This window comes from Lactuca virosa, chromosome 7 (genome assembly GCF_052849685.1).
Source record: "Lactuca virosa cultivar CGN04683 chromosome 7, Lactuca_virosa_CGN04683_v6, whole genome shotgun sequence".
NCBI classification, from domain to species: Eukaryota; Viridiplantae; Streptophyta; class Magnoliopsida; order Asterales; family Asteraceae; genus Lactuca; species Lactuca virosa.
Window position 1 is genome coordinate 574,101 of NC_136432.1, and position 17,308 is coordinate 591,408.

The 17,308-nt window shown below is 38.4% G+C and overlaps 1 protein-coding gene and 1 pseudogene across 2 annotated transcripts; one reads left to right on the top strand and one right to left on the bottom strand.

The window, feature by feature from the left end:
• Window positions 1-5,705: 5,705 nt before the first annotated feature.
• Window positions 5,706-10,549, bottom strand: FKGP (L-fucokinase/GDP-L-fucose pyrophosphorylase). The gene is made up of 7 exons (XM_079059275.1): window positions 10,125-10,549; window positions 9,247-9,523; window positions 8,794-9,158; window positions 8,591-8,717; window positions 7,524-8,510; window positions 6,371-7,083; window positions 5,706-6,265 (listed from the first exon to the last, which is right to left on the bottom strand). Exons 1-7 carry the CDS (start codon window positions 10,545-10,547, stop codon window positions 5,867-5,869), a joined length of 3,291 nt encoding a protein of 1,096 aa, XP_078915401.1. The 5' UTR covers window positions 10,548-10,549; the 3' UTR covers window positions 5,706-5,866.
• Window positions 10,550-11,959: 1,410 nt separating this feature from the next.
• Window positions 11,960-14,015, top strand: LOC145126824 (F-box protein At5g39250 pseudogene; annotated as a pseudogene). The gene is made up of 2 exons (XR_013716425.1): window positions 11,960-12,167; window positions 13,027-14,015. The product of XR_013716425.1 is annotated as an F-box protein At5g39250 pseudogene (transcript).
• The last annotated feature ends 3,293 nt before the right edge of the window (window positions 14,016-17,308 follow it).

Sequence of the window (17,308 nt, forward strand, 5' to 3'; positions counted from 1 at the left end):
AAGTCGGTATGAATTAAGACTGTCATGGGTTGGCTTGTAGAGGTCTAAGATGTTGGACATAGCTACAACACTCATGAGTGCTCATAAGTTCTGAGTATTGGATTCAACCCACGCTCACTGGTATCACTTCATGGAATTTATCTCGAGTGATCGTGAGACGGTAATATCATATAAGTCTTCAAACCTAGAGATATGACTTGTTGTCTATGAGTTGGTTATACATTGATTGTACGAAACTGCATTGGTAACTCGATGTTATAAAACGTGCTTTTGTGTGTGATTCAACAAGTAGTAGAACAAGCATATGAGTCGAAGTTTATCTGTTCCTTCTTGGATTAGAAGCGATATCTGGGCCCCTCGATGATTTTTTTTGACCTATGTATCGGGCCCGGTCAGAACTAAATTGATGTGTTCAATTAAGTTCTTTGTCAAACAAATCGGAAATCGAGAAACAAACAGCTGGACAATAAGTAAGACAATGTTCCATGTATTTGTCCGGCTGATATCTAGAACAGAGGATTATATGATCACTTATCTTAAATGGTGTATCATCATCATCTCAGTTCCGAGAGACCTTGAAAGAGCTACGATTGCTGATCGGTTCCTGAAGTCATACTTGCAGTTATAGTTATTAGACTTATCCAAGTGGGAGACTGTTGGATAAGGTGTCTAAGTCCATACCTATTTCTGGTATGTACTTGACCCGTTTTGGCATGGTCCATTTGGGTTGCATGGCATCATGCATTTGGATAGGCTAAAATGAGAGAAATAACACTTATGGTTTATTAATATATTATAAGTTCTAATATATTAATAATATTATTTAATTAGTATTGATCAAGAATTAATTTAGAATTAATTAAGTGATCAAAAAGGTGACTAATTAAATATATGGGTTGATTGTGTAAATCATCCATACTTGTATAGTGGGCTAAATGCTCCATGGATTATCAAGTTGGGCTAAGACCCATAGGATGCTCCATGGATGCTCCATGGAGGTGTAAACCCATGGATCATGGAAATGAAGAGTCATGTCACATTAGGGTTTACATGGTGTAACCCTAATTGTAACACACTATATAAGCAACATAAAGCTCACCAAAATCGGCCACTAGAAAGAATAGAGAGGGCAAGCCGATTTTAGAAGTGTTCTACATTTCTCTCAAGTCATTCCAATAGCATTTGGTGTTGTGTGAGACATTTGAGGCATCACACTTGGGGTGCTAGGCTTACAAGGTTTTCAAGGAATCCAAACTACTACAAGGTATGTTTTTCTAGCTTACTTTTACATTAAAAGTTCCCCATGTATGCTAGATAGGATTATGAAACTTGGAAAATCAATTTTGCATGTATCTTAGTCAAACATAGATCCAAGGTTTCTAGGGTTGTATGAACACCTTAGGAGTGTTAGAATGCTCAAAAACCTCTAGTAACACCCTGAGCTTGATGTACGACAAGCCCCGCCGTGCGATTTACCGCACTTGGCACACCGGCCTCGGCCCTGCTGGCCCGTGCTGGAAGTGTCTGAGGTCATAGGCTTTTTAGCCTGACCCACCGCTGCCTGTGTCTGCTCCGGCTTCCGCTTGGTGAAGAAGTCCAACTCCATCTCCCTCTCCCGTTCCTTCTCTACTATCTCATTCAGGGTTTTGCACCCTGTAAAGCTCACAAACTCCCGGATACCATCCCTCAGCATGGAATGATATCTCGTCCTACGCATGTCCTCATCGGTAGCATATTGTGGGATCAACAATGCTCGCTCCCGAAACTTGGCGGTGATCTCCGCCACAGTCTCGGTGGTCTGCTGGAGCTCCTGGAACTCCCTCACCATCCATTGCACCTCAATAGCCGGTGCAAACTCCAAGTCAAATCGCCAGACAAACTCGGCCCATGTCATCTCAGCCACACTGGCTGCTCCCACCTGGCTGGTCACCTCTCCCCACCAATCCCGGGCTTTGTCCCTCAGCATATATGAAGCAAAACCCACCTTCACTGCATCAGGGCAAGAACTCGTGCGTTGGGCGTTCTCAATGTCTGCCACCCAGCGTCGGCTAACAATGGGGTCCCTGACCCCGAAAAACTCCGACTCTCCACACGCCTTGAACTCCCGAAATGAGGGAGTTCGGGCCCCGATCTGGTCCGCAACAATCTCGACTCTGAATGACCTGAGCCTATCCTCCATGATATCCATCATCCCCTCCTTGACCGTCCCAAAGATCACTGGGGTAGCGTCAAGGATGCCCTTCATCACCTCGGCTGCAATGATCTCACGCAGCCTCTCGTCGATGAGCTCGGTACCGCTGCCCGATTCGGATCCAGATCCTGATCCCGATCCTGATCCCCCTGTCCCAAGTCGTGTCGCCGCCATGCTGAATTGAAATGTCATAAACCATAATAATTAGGACATCTATAAAGGGGATCCTTCCACACCGGTCCTCCTTAGAGCTGTCAGATCTAGCATTAGTTCGGGTACAGGTCTTGTGCTTTCAGTAGTACGGGCCCAATACTACCTTCCACACCTACCTGTACCTTTCCCCAAAGCTCTACCTAATAACTCCAAATACCATATCCCATAGGCTACCGCATATCTCAAATCCCAGGCTGTCCTAAGATTTTCTCTACCCACATCAAACAGATCGATCATAACATGTTGCCTTTATGCATGCAAATTATACACATAAAAGGATCAATTAGACTTTCGAATAAAAGATTCTACCCTAGGACCACAACCAGACACAGGAAAATAAGGCCAAATCAATCATTCTAAGGCTATAAGCTCCTAACCGTATACAATTTTAAAAGCATACACATAGCAAAATCCATACGATTATCAAAGCTCAAATATCAGTATAACATGGCTAACACATTGGGGAACGACTTACTTGGCTCGGCCGATCACGCGCGTTGCACTCTCCTCTTTTCCAGTCTCAAAGTTTTTAACTTTTATTTTTTAAAACAATTTGACCATTTCCTTAGTTTGAGTCCTCACACACCCGAGAGTGTGCCCGAATCCCTCAAACCAAGGCTCTGATACCAACTTGTAACAACCCAATTTTTCAAAAGAATTTTTTTTTCATTTTTAATTATCCAAAACACATTTCCATCATCCACAAAAACCAGTTACAATTGTTTTCAAAACCATATCAAATACAACTTTATTTCAAAATATCAGAGTGTCCCATAAAATGCCGAGTGAGAGTGCACGCTGCGCCATCAAGCCTTGCCCTCGCCCTTAGGCTCAGATGTACCTGAAACAAATCCACAAACTGAAAGCTAATGCTTAGTGAGTCCCCCAGAGCATACCCCACACACAATCCACATAACACATATCATATTAGCTATAAAGCTACACATATCACGTAAGCCATGCATACAACATATAAGGATGTCGTGGGCTCCCCCCAGGGTCGTATACCTTCGTTCCATGGGATCCCCCCATGGTCTTTTCCTAGGAATGCCATGGTCTCCCCCACATGGTCTTCTATTCAACTGCCACGGGCTCCCCCTGGGTCTTCCATGCATATCATATATATAACCAACTAGCATATCATATATCACAGAGGTATCTATCACACTACCTACCACATACACAAGCATATAAGGATGTCATGGGCTCCCCCCATGGTCTTATACCATCCTGCCATGGGCTCCCCCACATGGTCTTCGCCTAGGAATGCCACGGGCTCCCCCCGGGGTCTTCCATGCAATAACATACATAATCACTAGCATACCACTTAGCATAAAGCTAACTATCATACAACATATCTCTACTACAGCTAGTGTACCACGTATCATAAAATGGTTCGCCCTTGGTACCGTAGACCCATTGGTATGGTGAGAAGACCCACCTTTGTCTGCTGAATGCAAAAGCTGCTCTCCTAACAGTCCGTAACCACCCGTGCTGAACAATAATAACATTACTCAAGGTTAGGACTAAACACAATCCAATTGAAGAATCCAAAACCCCAAGTCCTTTCATAATGGCCCAAAAGTCTTCCTTTGCTAATGGGCCCAAAGTCCATGTCCAATATCATTAATGGGCCTCATGGCCCAATAAATCCCAACTATAGAAACCATAGCCCATAACAGATAAGTTGGCCTACTAATTCAAAATTTGACCAGGCCTAATGACTAATCAAGGCCCAAAAGCTTACAAGCCCAAAACAAGTCCAAGTCCATCTGCTGTGCATACGCCTTGCGTACCACCCTGGTACGCGCAGCGTACTGAGTCCCTGGGTCGTACGCGCTGCATACGCTAAGTTACGCCCATCATACTAACAGATTAAGCACTTTCTTCCATTAAGTGCTTAATACACGATTTTCTAACGTCCAATAATCAGATCTGAGCTCATTAAGACGTCCTAGGGCATAAAGTTGGCAACTTTATGCCTTTGCATGTCCCATATGTTCACAACAACCCATTAAGACCTTTCCAAGGGTCTTAATCCATGCATGAGGTCAAAACACCCATCAAGACTTCATTTTTATGCTATGATTGGACGAAAGGACTTCAGATCTAACCATTTCAGCCTCTGGAGTTGCTCAACTCTCAAGAGGAGGTCTAAAACCAACTAAAGGGACAAAATAGAAAACCCTAGCTAGATCTAATGAATAAGGTGGCAAGATCAAAGCTTTATACCTCCAGAAGCTCCTCAAGGTGAACTACATACAGATTCTTGAAGCCCAAAGCCACTCCAAACTTGCTTAGCAACTCCTCCTTCTTGAATGGACACTAAAATGGCCACAAATGCACTCCTTAAGCTCAAAACACACTCTCAAATGATTCTAGGGTTTTTAGGGACGTTTGAAGGTGAAGGAGGCTTGTTAGGGTGGAACTCAAATGAGATAAGGATGCTTATATAGGTCTCAAGTCCGGAAATTAGGGTTTGGATATCTGTCACGTATGCCCAAGCGCTCTTGGTACGCCCAGCGTACGTGTTGGTCCTCCGCGATCATATATGCATGGTACGCTAAGCGTACTCATGAAGTACGCCCAGCGTACTTAAGGGACATAAAATGCAATAGTTAATAACTTCAAGGGATTTTGTGGTAATATCTGAATTGGAGTGTTACAAAATAGGGTGCGAACCCTGAAAATTAGGGTTTGCCCCTGACTTGAGTATGTCCAACATACACCGGGATCACCCCGATGATGCACATGCAAGGAGTACGTCGTGCGTACCTAATGTACGCCCAACGTACTCACAAACCCCTTCACCACCTTTAATGGAATTAAATAGAATACTAGATTAATTTCATACCTGACGACTCAGACGCTACAGTAATTCTGATAAAGCATGTTTGACAAGCTAGTTTATTGTAATTTAGTGTTTTTCACAACTGATTATAAAGTTGCTTATAAACTAGATTTTTGATAAACTAGCTTCATATGATTTATTGATAAGGTAGTTTATAAGCTAAAAACTAGTTTTGACTAAAAAAAAATAATAATAAAATAAAAAATAATAAATAATAAAAAAATGGTGAATGCAAACTTGGGTTTTGAACCCAAGACATCCTTAACTCCTTTATAGGCCGATACTTATATTTTAGTGGATTTGAAATCTCTACATTAAAGTCCTTTAACTTTTTTTTTTTCTAGATTATAAAGTTAAATTGTAATTTACAAAACATCTTACGGTAAGGTTGTAATGATTCATCAAAAACCAGTCTACCCATGTTTCTTGCACAAAAACAAAAAGGAAAAGTTGTTGAAAACGTAAACTTGAGTATTCATTCAATTGGTATCAAGATTATAGAAAATTACATAATGTTGCACAACACACACACACACACCAACATATATGAAGAATGTACGTATACAGCATACACCATAAATGTTTTGTTTGAGTGGGTTTTGTTGTAAACATCAAGACAGGCTCCAATTATACACCTTGACATCAAACATTTTCCTGTTTTGTTCAAGTGCAAGTGCATGTCTCAATTGGCGTGCAGTTTCAACATTTTTGGCAAGAAGCAGCGCAAATCCTCCACCCCCAGCCCCAACAAGCTTATACCCACAGCAATAAGTATGAGCAAAACCAAAAAAAGCATCAACAAATTGATTGCTGCAGTGAGGATCAAGTTCCTGATGCAACCTCCATGCCTCCATCATTATCTCTCCTACCTCGTCTATGTTGCAGTTCATCAAAGCTTCCCTCCCACTTTTAGCCAGCTCAGCAAGCCGCTTGATGCTTGATATAAGCAGATTATCCCTTTGTAGATAACGCGTTACCACCTTTTGTAGCACCTGGTGTGCCAGTCGAACCTGCATATATATATATATATATATATATATATATATATATATATATATATATATATATATTTTAATTTTTTAGAAAAAAAAAAAAAAGAATCATACAGAACATACCTGACCAGTAAAGACAAGAAGCAGACGTTCCTGCAGCTCTGTAACTAATCTAGGAGAAGCCAAAAGGGGAAGGACTTGAAGACGCAAGGGTATTCCTGGAAAACTGGTGGTAAGCTTTATACCCGGGTATAGACCTCCAATCTGATCCTGCCAGCCACCTCCGGTGCCCATGATCTGTTCAAGTAGCAACACAAGTCTAGCAACATTCTCATTACTTTCATCCCCATCAATGATACGAAGGAGTCCTTTCACAACAGCTGCAGCCAAGATGCTAGAAGTCCCCAACCCACTTCCACGAGGTATATGGGCCCAAGTTTTGACCCGTAGACCCATTACCATAATGTTGCTGTCATGAACAATACCCGTAACAAGCAAAGCGGATTTCACAAGGCGAAACGGGTCATTGTTGTGGAACGGGGGGCAGATGTTTTCCCTTTGGATGTGCAACTCGTTTGAAGCATCATCCGTGATTAATATTCCTCCAGGTGTTTCTGTGGTTTCTATGATGGTTCCGATAGGGAGACAATTCTCCAAACTTATAGCCATGTTCAACACACAACCCCCCCGCTCTAAGCTCCATGGTGGAGTATCACTCCAACCACCAACAAAGTCAACCCGAACAGGCAACTCCACTTTCACTTTTTTATGGTACAATTTTTTATTGTTCTTCTTCCCATTTCCTCCTTTATTATTGGATGATTGGAAAAGATGCTCTGCCACTCAAGTAAACAAAGGAAAACAATAACTATTTTACTTATTAACTATACTCCCCCCCTCCCCCCCCTGCATTTTCTCATTTTTTCCATTTTGGAACCTAAACTTTCATTTTTTGCAAATAGGGTCCTAATTTTGCAGTTTCCTTTGACACGTCCCATGTAAAATGACTATATTACCCATTTCTGATTTTTTTTTTTTTTAATAATTAATTTAACAAATGAATGAATACATTAATTAGTAATAAAAAATCAGAAAATGGTAATATAGTCATTTTACATGGAACATGTCCAAAAATTGAACGGAAACTGCACGATTAGGATAGGACCCTATTTGTAAAAGCAAAAAAATTATCACGAACATTCTTGTGATGTACTACATTTTTGGAGCAAATGGATTATTGATTTTGAGCTCAAAATGTAACAGTGTCTGTGCTGACCCTTAAAGCCGTATCTGACCGCTGAAGCAGTTTCATCAGCAACAGAAGCCCAAACTTGGTGTTGGATTTCAGATGCTACTTCATGATTGCCGCATGCACGAAGGAGATCTGCTTGCACCTGAAAAGCTCGGCTTCTAGGGACAATTTTGGAATTTTGTGACTGCAAGGAAAGAAAATGTTTGCATATTTTGTCTCCTGAATCTTTCATTTGCAAAACCTCTTGACACAACTGAGACAAATTCCTCCCAAGCAAGCCGAAAGTAAGAGAAGCTTTACCAATTTCAGCTGCAAGATCTGCTTGATGGTTGCTAGAAATTAAACACATTTGTGGGAAATCTATTGATCTATGCAGCTCTTCCAAACTGAGACGTCGTGCCATTTTCCATAAAGAATGAAACCTTTGATTATTTTCATATTTTTCTAACCCCATAAGCCAGTTTGCAAGGCTAAGCATCTCAGAATATGGAAGAACTGGAAACAGCTTTGCATTCCACAAGCATTTTTCTTGAGAGCTCCATAAGTCATTTTCATGTATGCCCAAATCATGTAGAACCTTCTCCCATGGTTTCCCACAGAAAGTAGCATCTTTTGAAATTGAAAGAGGGTTTTTGGGATTATCATGAAGGCCGCAATACACAATAACCCTTTCGCTGCATCCTAATCCTATTCCTATTCCTCCTATCAAAGGAACCTCCCAAAGACAATGGCGATCAGGAAGGAGGAACTTTTTTTCTGGTATGTTCACTCCAACTACTATACAGAGGGAACCGATTTGTATTCCATCTGAAACCGATGAGTCATATACAAGAGAATCTTCACCAATTGATACCCCGGGTGAGATTTTACTAGAAACTATGATGGCAGATGCTGCAATATCAGACATTGTTGTTCCAGGAATGGAACACAGATGCCTTCGCCCTACAAGTCTTGAACTCAAGTGATCCAAAACTTCACTTGATGTTCCAAAGTGCAAGAACAACAGATCATCTGCATGTAAAATCTTCATAATTAACTAAAAAGGGAAAAAAAAAAGCTTTATGGAATCAATCAAACAATATTCACCGTACAAGCACAGTAGCTGTACATGGTCTGTTTCCCCAAACTCCTCACAAGTTGTTCACCAAAAGGTCTTGAACACAACCATCCGTGCCTTGAGGGTACCCAAGCAGCCACAAGATCTTCATACAAACTCATCTGGACAAGTGAAAAAAGGTAATCACAAAGTTGGTATCAATACAAGATAAACGAATATGATTTCCTTACTCCTTGCCTCTTTTTTAGTTTTCACTAGTTGTGAGATGATGGGTTGGCTCATACAAGAAAGCATAGCAAGGTCTTCCCATGCTTTACCTCTAACACATATGATACCGGTGTCAAGTAATGTCCTACCATCATCAAGAACTGCATGCTGTCTAGTAAGCTCCTCCATGTTAGGTTTCTGAAGTAGATTTGCTACAGGAGATACTGAACAAATTTCATCCGAGTTTCCAGTTTTGGATGCCACAATCACACCATGGTTGGAAGCTATATCAAGAGTGATAGGAACAGTTATGATGCAAGATGTATCCTCAGGAAGAACCATTGCAGATGCATCAAAACATGGAACCACATCACCAGTCATGATGAATAGCCCACCTGGAGATGATGAATATAATATATTTTCAAAAACTGTTATTGGAAGATTAAAAAATCTTGTCTCGTGTAACTAAAACAGAAGAGTAACCTTCATTGTTATAAGCCTGTCGTGCACAAGAAGCTATTGCAAGTATATGATCAAAAAGCAAGGGTACCGGTCCATCAGGGTCATCATCTGCCAGATATGGAAGTGGCAAGAAGACTTTCCCCATGGGATTAGCCCATGGGACCCTCTTGGAGTCACCACCCGCATGAAGAAGTAGTATATGTTTTTTCCTTATGAGGCTAACCATTGAGGTGGAAACTTCATTTTCCGAGCTTTCATCGGGTAGTATATAAGATCCATCACTGCAGTTGTTTGCTACCTGATGAGCATAAATGTAATCCCATTAAAGCCAGCTGCTATTATGCAGTAGCAAGAATCAAACTTGAGGAATCTGATAACTCAAAATAAAGACAAAGGCACTTGAAAGCATGAAAAAAAAAATCATTGGAATATACGAAATGCCTTTCATGGTTTGACAAAGATATAGCATAGTCATGTTTCATCCCTTCTCCAGTAACCAAAATGCACTTTTGATCTATAATAGCAAAAGATATGGTAATGTTTTCCAGTAAATCTTATAATTCCTTGTGAAAAAAAAAAAAAAAATCTGAAATAGTAATTACAGGTGCAAGCTCATCTGATTAAAAAAGTCAAAACAGAAGCATTGGTTGAGCAAATGTAGCATCCTAATAACAAAAATGAGAAAATGCGGGCAGAAAGAAGCATAAACGTTTAGTATAGAGTTGAAGCTGAAGAAGTATAATTAGTTAACAATTGGCAACAGGCGAAAATCGTGGTTAATAAGCATTTGGATGTGAGTTTTGAAAGAGATTAATTATTATGTAATCAATCAGTTTGTTGGATTTGAGTATGATGAATGAATGAATGAATGATGTTAAATACTGAGTTTAGTAGGTTACTTGAGAAGCGTTGTAATGATTGGCTAGGGCAAGAATGGCATTGAGAGTAGCTGCGCCTGAACCAATGCGATGACCGTCGGGATCGGGTACGGCAAGAGTAACAGTGGAATCCGAAATCCGACCCAACCGTACAGCTCGTTTCAGCTGCCACTCGTAGAGTGCGGCTTGCTCAGGGCTAGCAGCGGTGAGGACGATGGCATCCCAAGTGGGAACCCTAGATGGGCAACGAACCGATAATCTTAACCGGTACCATGATTTTCTCAACACTCCTTCCAACTCTAAACATTGCTTCTTCATAATTTTGGTGGTGCTTGAATAATCATAACCCTTTTTTCTGAAACTGAATTTGGGGAAACTGCCGGCAGTGTCTAACTCTTCAAACCACGCGCGGCGCACAGCACTTTCCCTTTCGGAAGGCTTCATACTAAAAAACTCATGTCCCTTTCGGGGGAGCAGTTTGTTTTTTTGGAAGGTTTCATACTACAAAAACGCATGTGCAGCGTGGCGCAGCACTTGACTTGCCTCTTCTAACCTGTTCAGCTTTCATTTTTTCCAAGTGTTTTTTAAGAATTTTTGTATAACTTATTTTCTTTAACTTTGATTTTCTTAAATTTTTATTTACAGATGTGATACAATTTATTTTTATAGTTTCCACGATTTTTTTAACTTGATTTTTTTAATTTTTTTTACCGTTTCTATTAATAATATTTTCAATTTCAGTTGCATCTTTTTTAATGTGTGTAATTTTTTACGAACTTTGTAGACATCGTTTGCAATACTTTTTTAATTTTTTTATTATTTTCTTTTTTAATGTTTTTTAAATTAGTTTTTTTTAGAATAAAACTCTTAACTTCTTTTACATTTTTTTAAGTTTTTTTTTTAAAAAAAAAATTTATATTTTTGTTTTTTATATGTTCTTTTTATTATTATTTCAATATTTTAAGACTAGAATTATTAAATTTCGGTTTTGAGAACTATTTTCAGTTTATAAAATTAGTTTATTTAAATTTCAGTTTACTGCAACAGTCTGCAGATGTTAAAAAACAAACATGTTTCTTATTATAGGCTGCAGCCGTTTGTTCCACCTCTTCTGTTATAGAGGATTGCAGAGGTGGTCCGCAGACTTCATGAATTTTCACTTCGAAAAAACAAACAGTACCTAAGACTATCTCTAAGCACGTCTGTGTGAATTTTGGACATTCATTTTCAAGTCTTCAAAAAAAATGTGAGCAAATTGTTGGTTGGTGTAGTTTTTTTGGGTGGACTGTGAAAAACAAAAAGCAATAAAATTGGCTTCGCCCGGGTCCGAACCGCAAACCTTCAGTGTGTTAGACTGACGTGATAACCAACTACACCACGAATCCAATTGAAAGCGACATCGTTACTTTCTTAAATGTCCTTATTGATTTATGTAATATGTAAGCAACTCAAACTTCATGATATTATCCCTAAAATTTTAGCAGATTATATGTATCTTTTTTTTATGACAGGTGTTTTGTTGTTGGTAAGATTAGAAATATAAATTTGACTTTTTAATACAAGTATGAAAAATAAACAAGTTGTTACGTATTAACGATCGAGGGAATAAAATGGATAAGTATGATAGAATTAATAACTTGTTGTTTGTTACATAATAATAAGAATCCCATACAATATATATCAATGATTGCAATTCATTTTTAGGCAGGTTTTTATTCTATGGGGAACGAGCGTTTTTAAAATGGTAGCTTAATACATAAATAAAACATTCCATTTTTCTAAATAAAACATTTACCAAATTTACTTTTTTATATATAGAGACTGCTGAAATAAAAGTTAGATCTGGAAATGCAAGGGCTAAAATGGACAAGCTGAATCGATGAAGGGTTGCTATATGTTGGATAAAAAAGAGGTGAAAGGTTGCAATTGGAAGTTTGAAGAATTGATGAACACATTCATAATTTTCATTTTACAAAATAACATACGTCATATGTAAAGGATCTGAGAGACGTTGGAGCGATAATTAAAGTTAGGGATCTTGGCACTTTCTCCAATATTGCATTTGTAAGTTTTCATCAAGGCTCTTATTACGTACGTACGGTTGTGCTATCGATTGAGTAATATTATAATTTTCTTGAATGTTCAAGGATATTGATCCTAATTAATTATTGATTCTCTCGTAAACTCCAATGTCTAATATGTACGTACATACATAGCTGATAGTTGTATTAATCTGTACATGCATATGCATGATGGTTTTTTCTCTTTTACCAAAGCAAATGTGATTCAATCATTCAATTCAATTCAATTCAATGTTTTGTTCTCTCGTGCATTTGCTATATATCATGAATTTTCTGTAACGATCTTTCAAGAACCGTATGATTCTAACAAAACAGTAATTACTTTTTTGTTTCTGCTTGTATTTATGTTGAAATTGATAAACAGTTATGGGGATTTGTGGGTTTGTTCGATCTAAAGCAATTGTTGTTGATATGATACAATTTTTAATTCGCATTGCTAGCATCGTTATGTTATCGACATTCTTGAAATAATTATGAACTCAAATCTATTTTAATTATATAGATGGAGTTGCACTACGTACAGTACCATCGAGTCTATTAGTAAGTAATTCTAGTCCGCCGATCGATCGTGCATGTCATCTGATTTTGTGATGTGTTACTGCCCTTTAATTTGGTTATTTTGAAGGCTAGGATATTAGCTACATATCCTTCCATCATCTTGCTTGGCAACTTTCTCTTTGATTCACATAAAGTTTTCCGGATTTTTAGTCGATCTTACTGATGTACGTATAAAATTTTATGATGGAGTACGTTGTACTTATATATATATATATATATATATATATATATATATATATATATATATATATATATATATATGTAATTAATATATATGTTTGCAGGAAGATATTAAGAGCCGACCATGAGTAATGCAAATTCTGGTGCGGGCAAGAATAAGATGTCGATAATACTAAAGGCTGTTTTTCCGCTGCTTGAAGGAACCGATTTAGCTGCATGTATGGTAGTATGCAAGCAATGGGAAAATGTAGCTCAAGACGATTACCTGTGGAATTGTCTTTGCATCAAGAAATGGCCCTCAATATCTGCGTCTCCTCTGGTAAATAATTACCGCAAGATATTCAAAGCATTATGCACACGCGAAAAGGATCATCGTCCAACTTCCTTAGCTCCAGGTATCTCCTTGAGTGACCTGGACTTCTATATCGATATATGGGATGCAGACGAAGGCCATGGGAGGTTACTCTTGTCAGAAACTGCCTCGGGCCCTGCCCTCCGTGAAGGCAATCTGAGCCCGCCAGATGGGATCGTCCCCGGGCTGACGGATCATTTAGAGGGTCCCGAGTACAAGCTAACCTTGCCGGTAAAATCATCATTGTCGATTTCTTCAGCACAGGAGGTTCGTGTTTCGGTACTCATAGCACGGAAGGACTCCAATAAAGTTGCTTGCATACTCAACCACTTGCTTGATTGCAATACTTGCATAGACTGGTCTGAAGGGAGAGCAATTGCATATGCTCAAATAGCTGAGTTCCCACTTGCATGCCCCTTCGTCAACTTTGCCACGTCCAGCATTAACTGTGAGATCTCTCTGTTGTTTATCAGCCGTGGTGGTGGTGGTCAAGACCTTGATGTTTTTGGGATCGAAATGAACTTTTTAACGGCCTACACCGAGGAAGGGGTGCTCTGGCTCTTGTCCATGCTTCATTGGCAATAGATGACTTCACTTGGACAAATGAAAAGGAAGAAAATTAAGGTTAATAAGTGTAAAAATCAATTAAAGTTAGGACTTGATGGAATTGGAAACCCTCCTTAATTTTGCACCAAGTCCTTTTTTGCATGCATTAATTAAGTAAAATACCACTCATGCATACTGCACATATATTAACTTTTGTCCCCCATGCATTGCACCATTAAATAAGAAACAACACATTCATAGTTCGATAACATAAATTTCATCATTCACGGATAGGATGTTGTAATGTGTTGTGTCTATAAAATTGGTTTATTATGTTGCTGTTTTGTTTGGTTTGGCTGAGCAAGTTTGCATATATAGGCTAGGGTCTACCAACATTATATATAGTCGGGCATCCAGACCTTTTTTCACTTTCTTCTACTTCACGATAATTGGTCATATATTTTTGGATATGTCATATTTTTGTAATGCTGGATTTGTCGTATTTTATATTTGTAAGTTTTTTGAATTTGTCGTTTTGTAATGTTGAATTTGTAATGTCGGATTTCTATTTTTTTAGTTGTTAAAAAACTAGATTTTAAGATTTTAAAGTTACGAAAAATAGTTTTTTTAACCTAAAATATAACAAATTTTTTAGCAAAAAAAGTAAATTTTAAGCCTATAAAACGGGGGAACGGGAGCGGATCGGGGGTGATGAAGGTATTCGGGGGCGGGATCGGGGGCTATGTACATAAAAGATTCGGGGGCGGGGGCAGGGACGAGGGAAATAACTTATTTCGGGAGCGGGGCGGGGACAACTATTTTAAAGTTACAGTTTGACCCCTTATATTTGGAAGTTAAATTCTTTTAATATAAGTAAGTTTTCAAAATTTACATATTTCACACCTCAATATTTATAAATTTGCATGATTCCATTTTCAGCTAATTTAATTTAGTTTTTAGTTTTTCTTATTTAGATTTATTTTTAATATATATATATATATATATATATATATATATATATATATATATATATATATATATATATAATTGTATTTAAGAGGCCATTTTTTTGTAATTCTCTCTCTCTCTCTCTCACTCTCTCTCTCTCTCTCTCTCTATATATATATATATATATATATATATATATATATATATATATATATATATATATATATATATTTCAATTATTTTATAAGGAACACCCTAAAAAAAAAATTTGCTCAGCCCTTGCCACCGCCCTATATATATATATATATATATATATATATATATATATATATATATATATATATATATATATATATATATATATATATATATATATATATATATATATATATATATATACATAATTGCCCGGGTTCCAAGGCTCTAGTTTGTACAGATGTTGAGCTGATATCTCTCCCACCTCAAGATTCATATAAAAACTACATTCCCCAAGAAGGGTTCCCATACAACCGAGTCTGGTTTCATTGGCATACTTTTTATAAGATTGTAGGCTTCTTTAAGCTCTCCAACACGCCCAAGGAGATCAGCCATGCATCTATAGTGTTCAAGTCTTAGAGTGATGGAGAATTTGCCCTCCATTAATTTGAAAAGTTCCCGACTTTTCTGTAACGTCCCAAAAATAGTAGTAAAATTTTTATTTTTAAATCATTAAATACATACAAACAATTGTTCCGAAGTCAATCATATTAAAGTGTATCTTTCAACCATCAGAATAAAACAATAATAATCAATGCGGAAAAAGCCATTAGGGGATGATGTGCATCAAGTCGGGCCCTTCCTTTTGGAACTAGAAGTACCTAAAAATATTAAACCACAAACCGTAAGCATAAATTAGTGATTTTCCCAAAATACCACATACCATGCATACAATTTCCATAGGCTACCCCCATGGTCTTTTCCATGAACTGACATGGGCTACCCCATGGTCTTTCCTTGAAATGTCATGGTTTATCCCCATGGTCGAACATCCAAGTGTCATGGGCTACCCCATGGTCTTTTATACAAATGTCACGGTCTACCTCGGGGGTCTTCCATGCAAGTATCACAAAGACAACTAGCATCCTATATAGTATAGTGAGAAGACTCATCTGTCTCAAATAATCAACTAAACCACAGCTCAAAAGCCTCGCAAAAGATGATACAACACTCCTATCAAAGCATACCAGGTCTATCCTTAGTTTACACACTAAAACCATCAATCTTGACTAGAAGTCAACCCGGGTCAACAAGTCCACGATCAAAGTCAACTGTCCAAAGTTGACTTCAGAGTCCACGTTGTGGAAACCAAACGCCACGTCATGGGAACTGGGTTCAACAGGGGTTAAGCCATTTTCCATCCATTTATTGGGCTCAAAAACTCAAATCTGATACTTCTCATGGTCTTAATGGATAAAGTTTCCGACTTTATCCATTGAGACATCCCTCTAAGCCTAGATCTCAATTCTAAGGTCCAAAAAGCTAACTTAATGCATGAAATTAACCATTAAGCACTTAATCCATGAAGTCTTCGGTCTAAAGCTTTCAGAAGGGCTTTAGGGCCCTAATGATCCCTAAAAATGCAAACTTTATGGAGATGCATACCCCATGCATGTACTTCCCCAAATCTAGGTCAAAAGATGCAATATGACCTAGATTTCATGCAAGGTTCCCAAATCACCACCACTTCATAGATCTATAAGATATAATGCTCTTGGGACTTAGAGAAACCATAAAGTTGTCAACTTTATATCTTCAAACCATACAAACCATAAAACATAGATCTAGAGTGAGGAGAATCAAAAGTTGGGAACTTGATCACTTAAAAAGGTCCAGAATGTGCATAAGAGGATGATGATGATGTTTCCTTATTGGATCAACACTCTAGAACACCTTCTTCTTCTTCTTCTTCAAGCTACCAAAAACACCAAAATGAGTCAATAACCACCAAAAGAGGTTAAGGTTAGGGCTTTCTAATGTTTGAGGGTGATGGAGGCTGATAATGAACCCATGAAATCGAGTTAATGGGGTTTAAATACAAAGGGAACCCTAAAATATCATGGGCTTGGGCCAGAACAGATGCCACGTCATGACTATACTACCGCCACGCTGTGACACTCATTAAATGCACACGTTCCTGATTTGGCTCGTCACGTCGTGACACATGATTTTTCCCAAAAATCATGCCTTTGACTCCTTGGTGCCTTATACTAATTCGATCTGGGAAACGGGTGTTACAACTCTCCCCCACTTAAATTAGATTCCGTCCTCGAAATCATTCCTTACAAATCACTCTATTACACAACTCGGCCCCATCTGAACTTTCCTGAATGCAAAATAGCACTGAGAAATCATCTCACACAGACGGCCACCTTCTAATACTGCTACCAAAACCCAATATTTGCATAATACAAGTGCCTTGACGGAGAAAAGAACCTTAACACGCCGCCCTTAACCAATACAAAAAAATTCCAACTTCTTTGTCTGAAATCTGAGAACCTTAT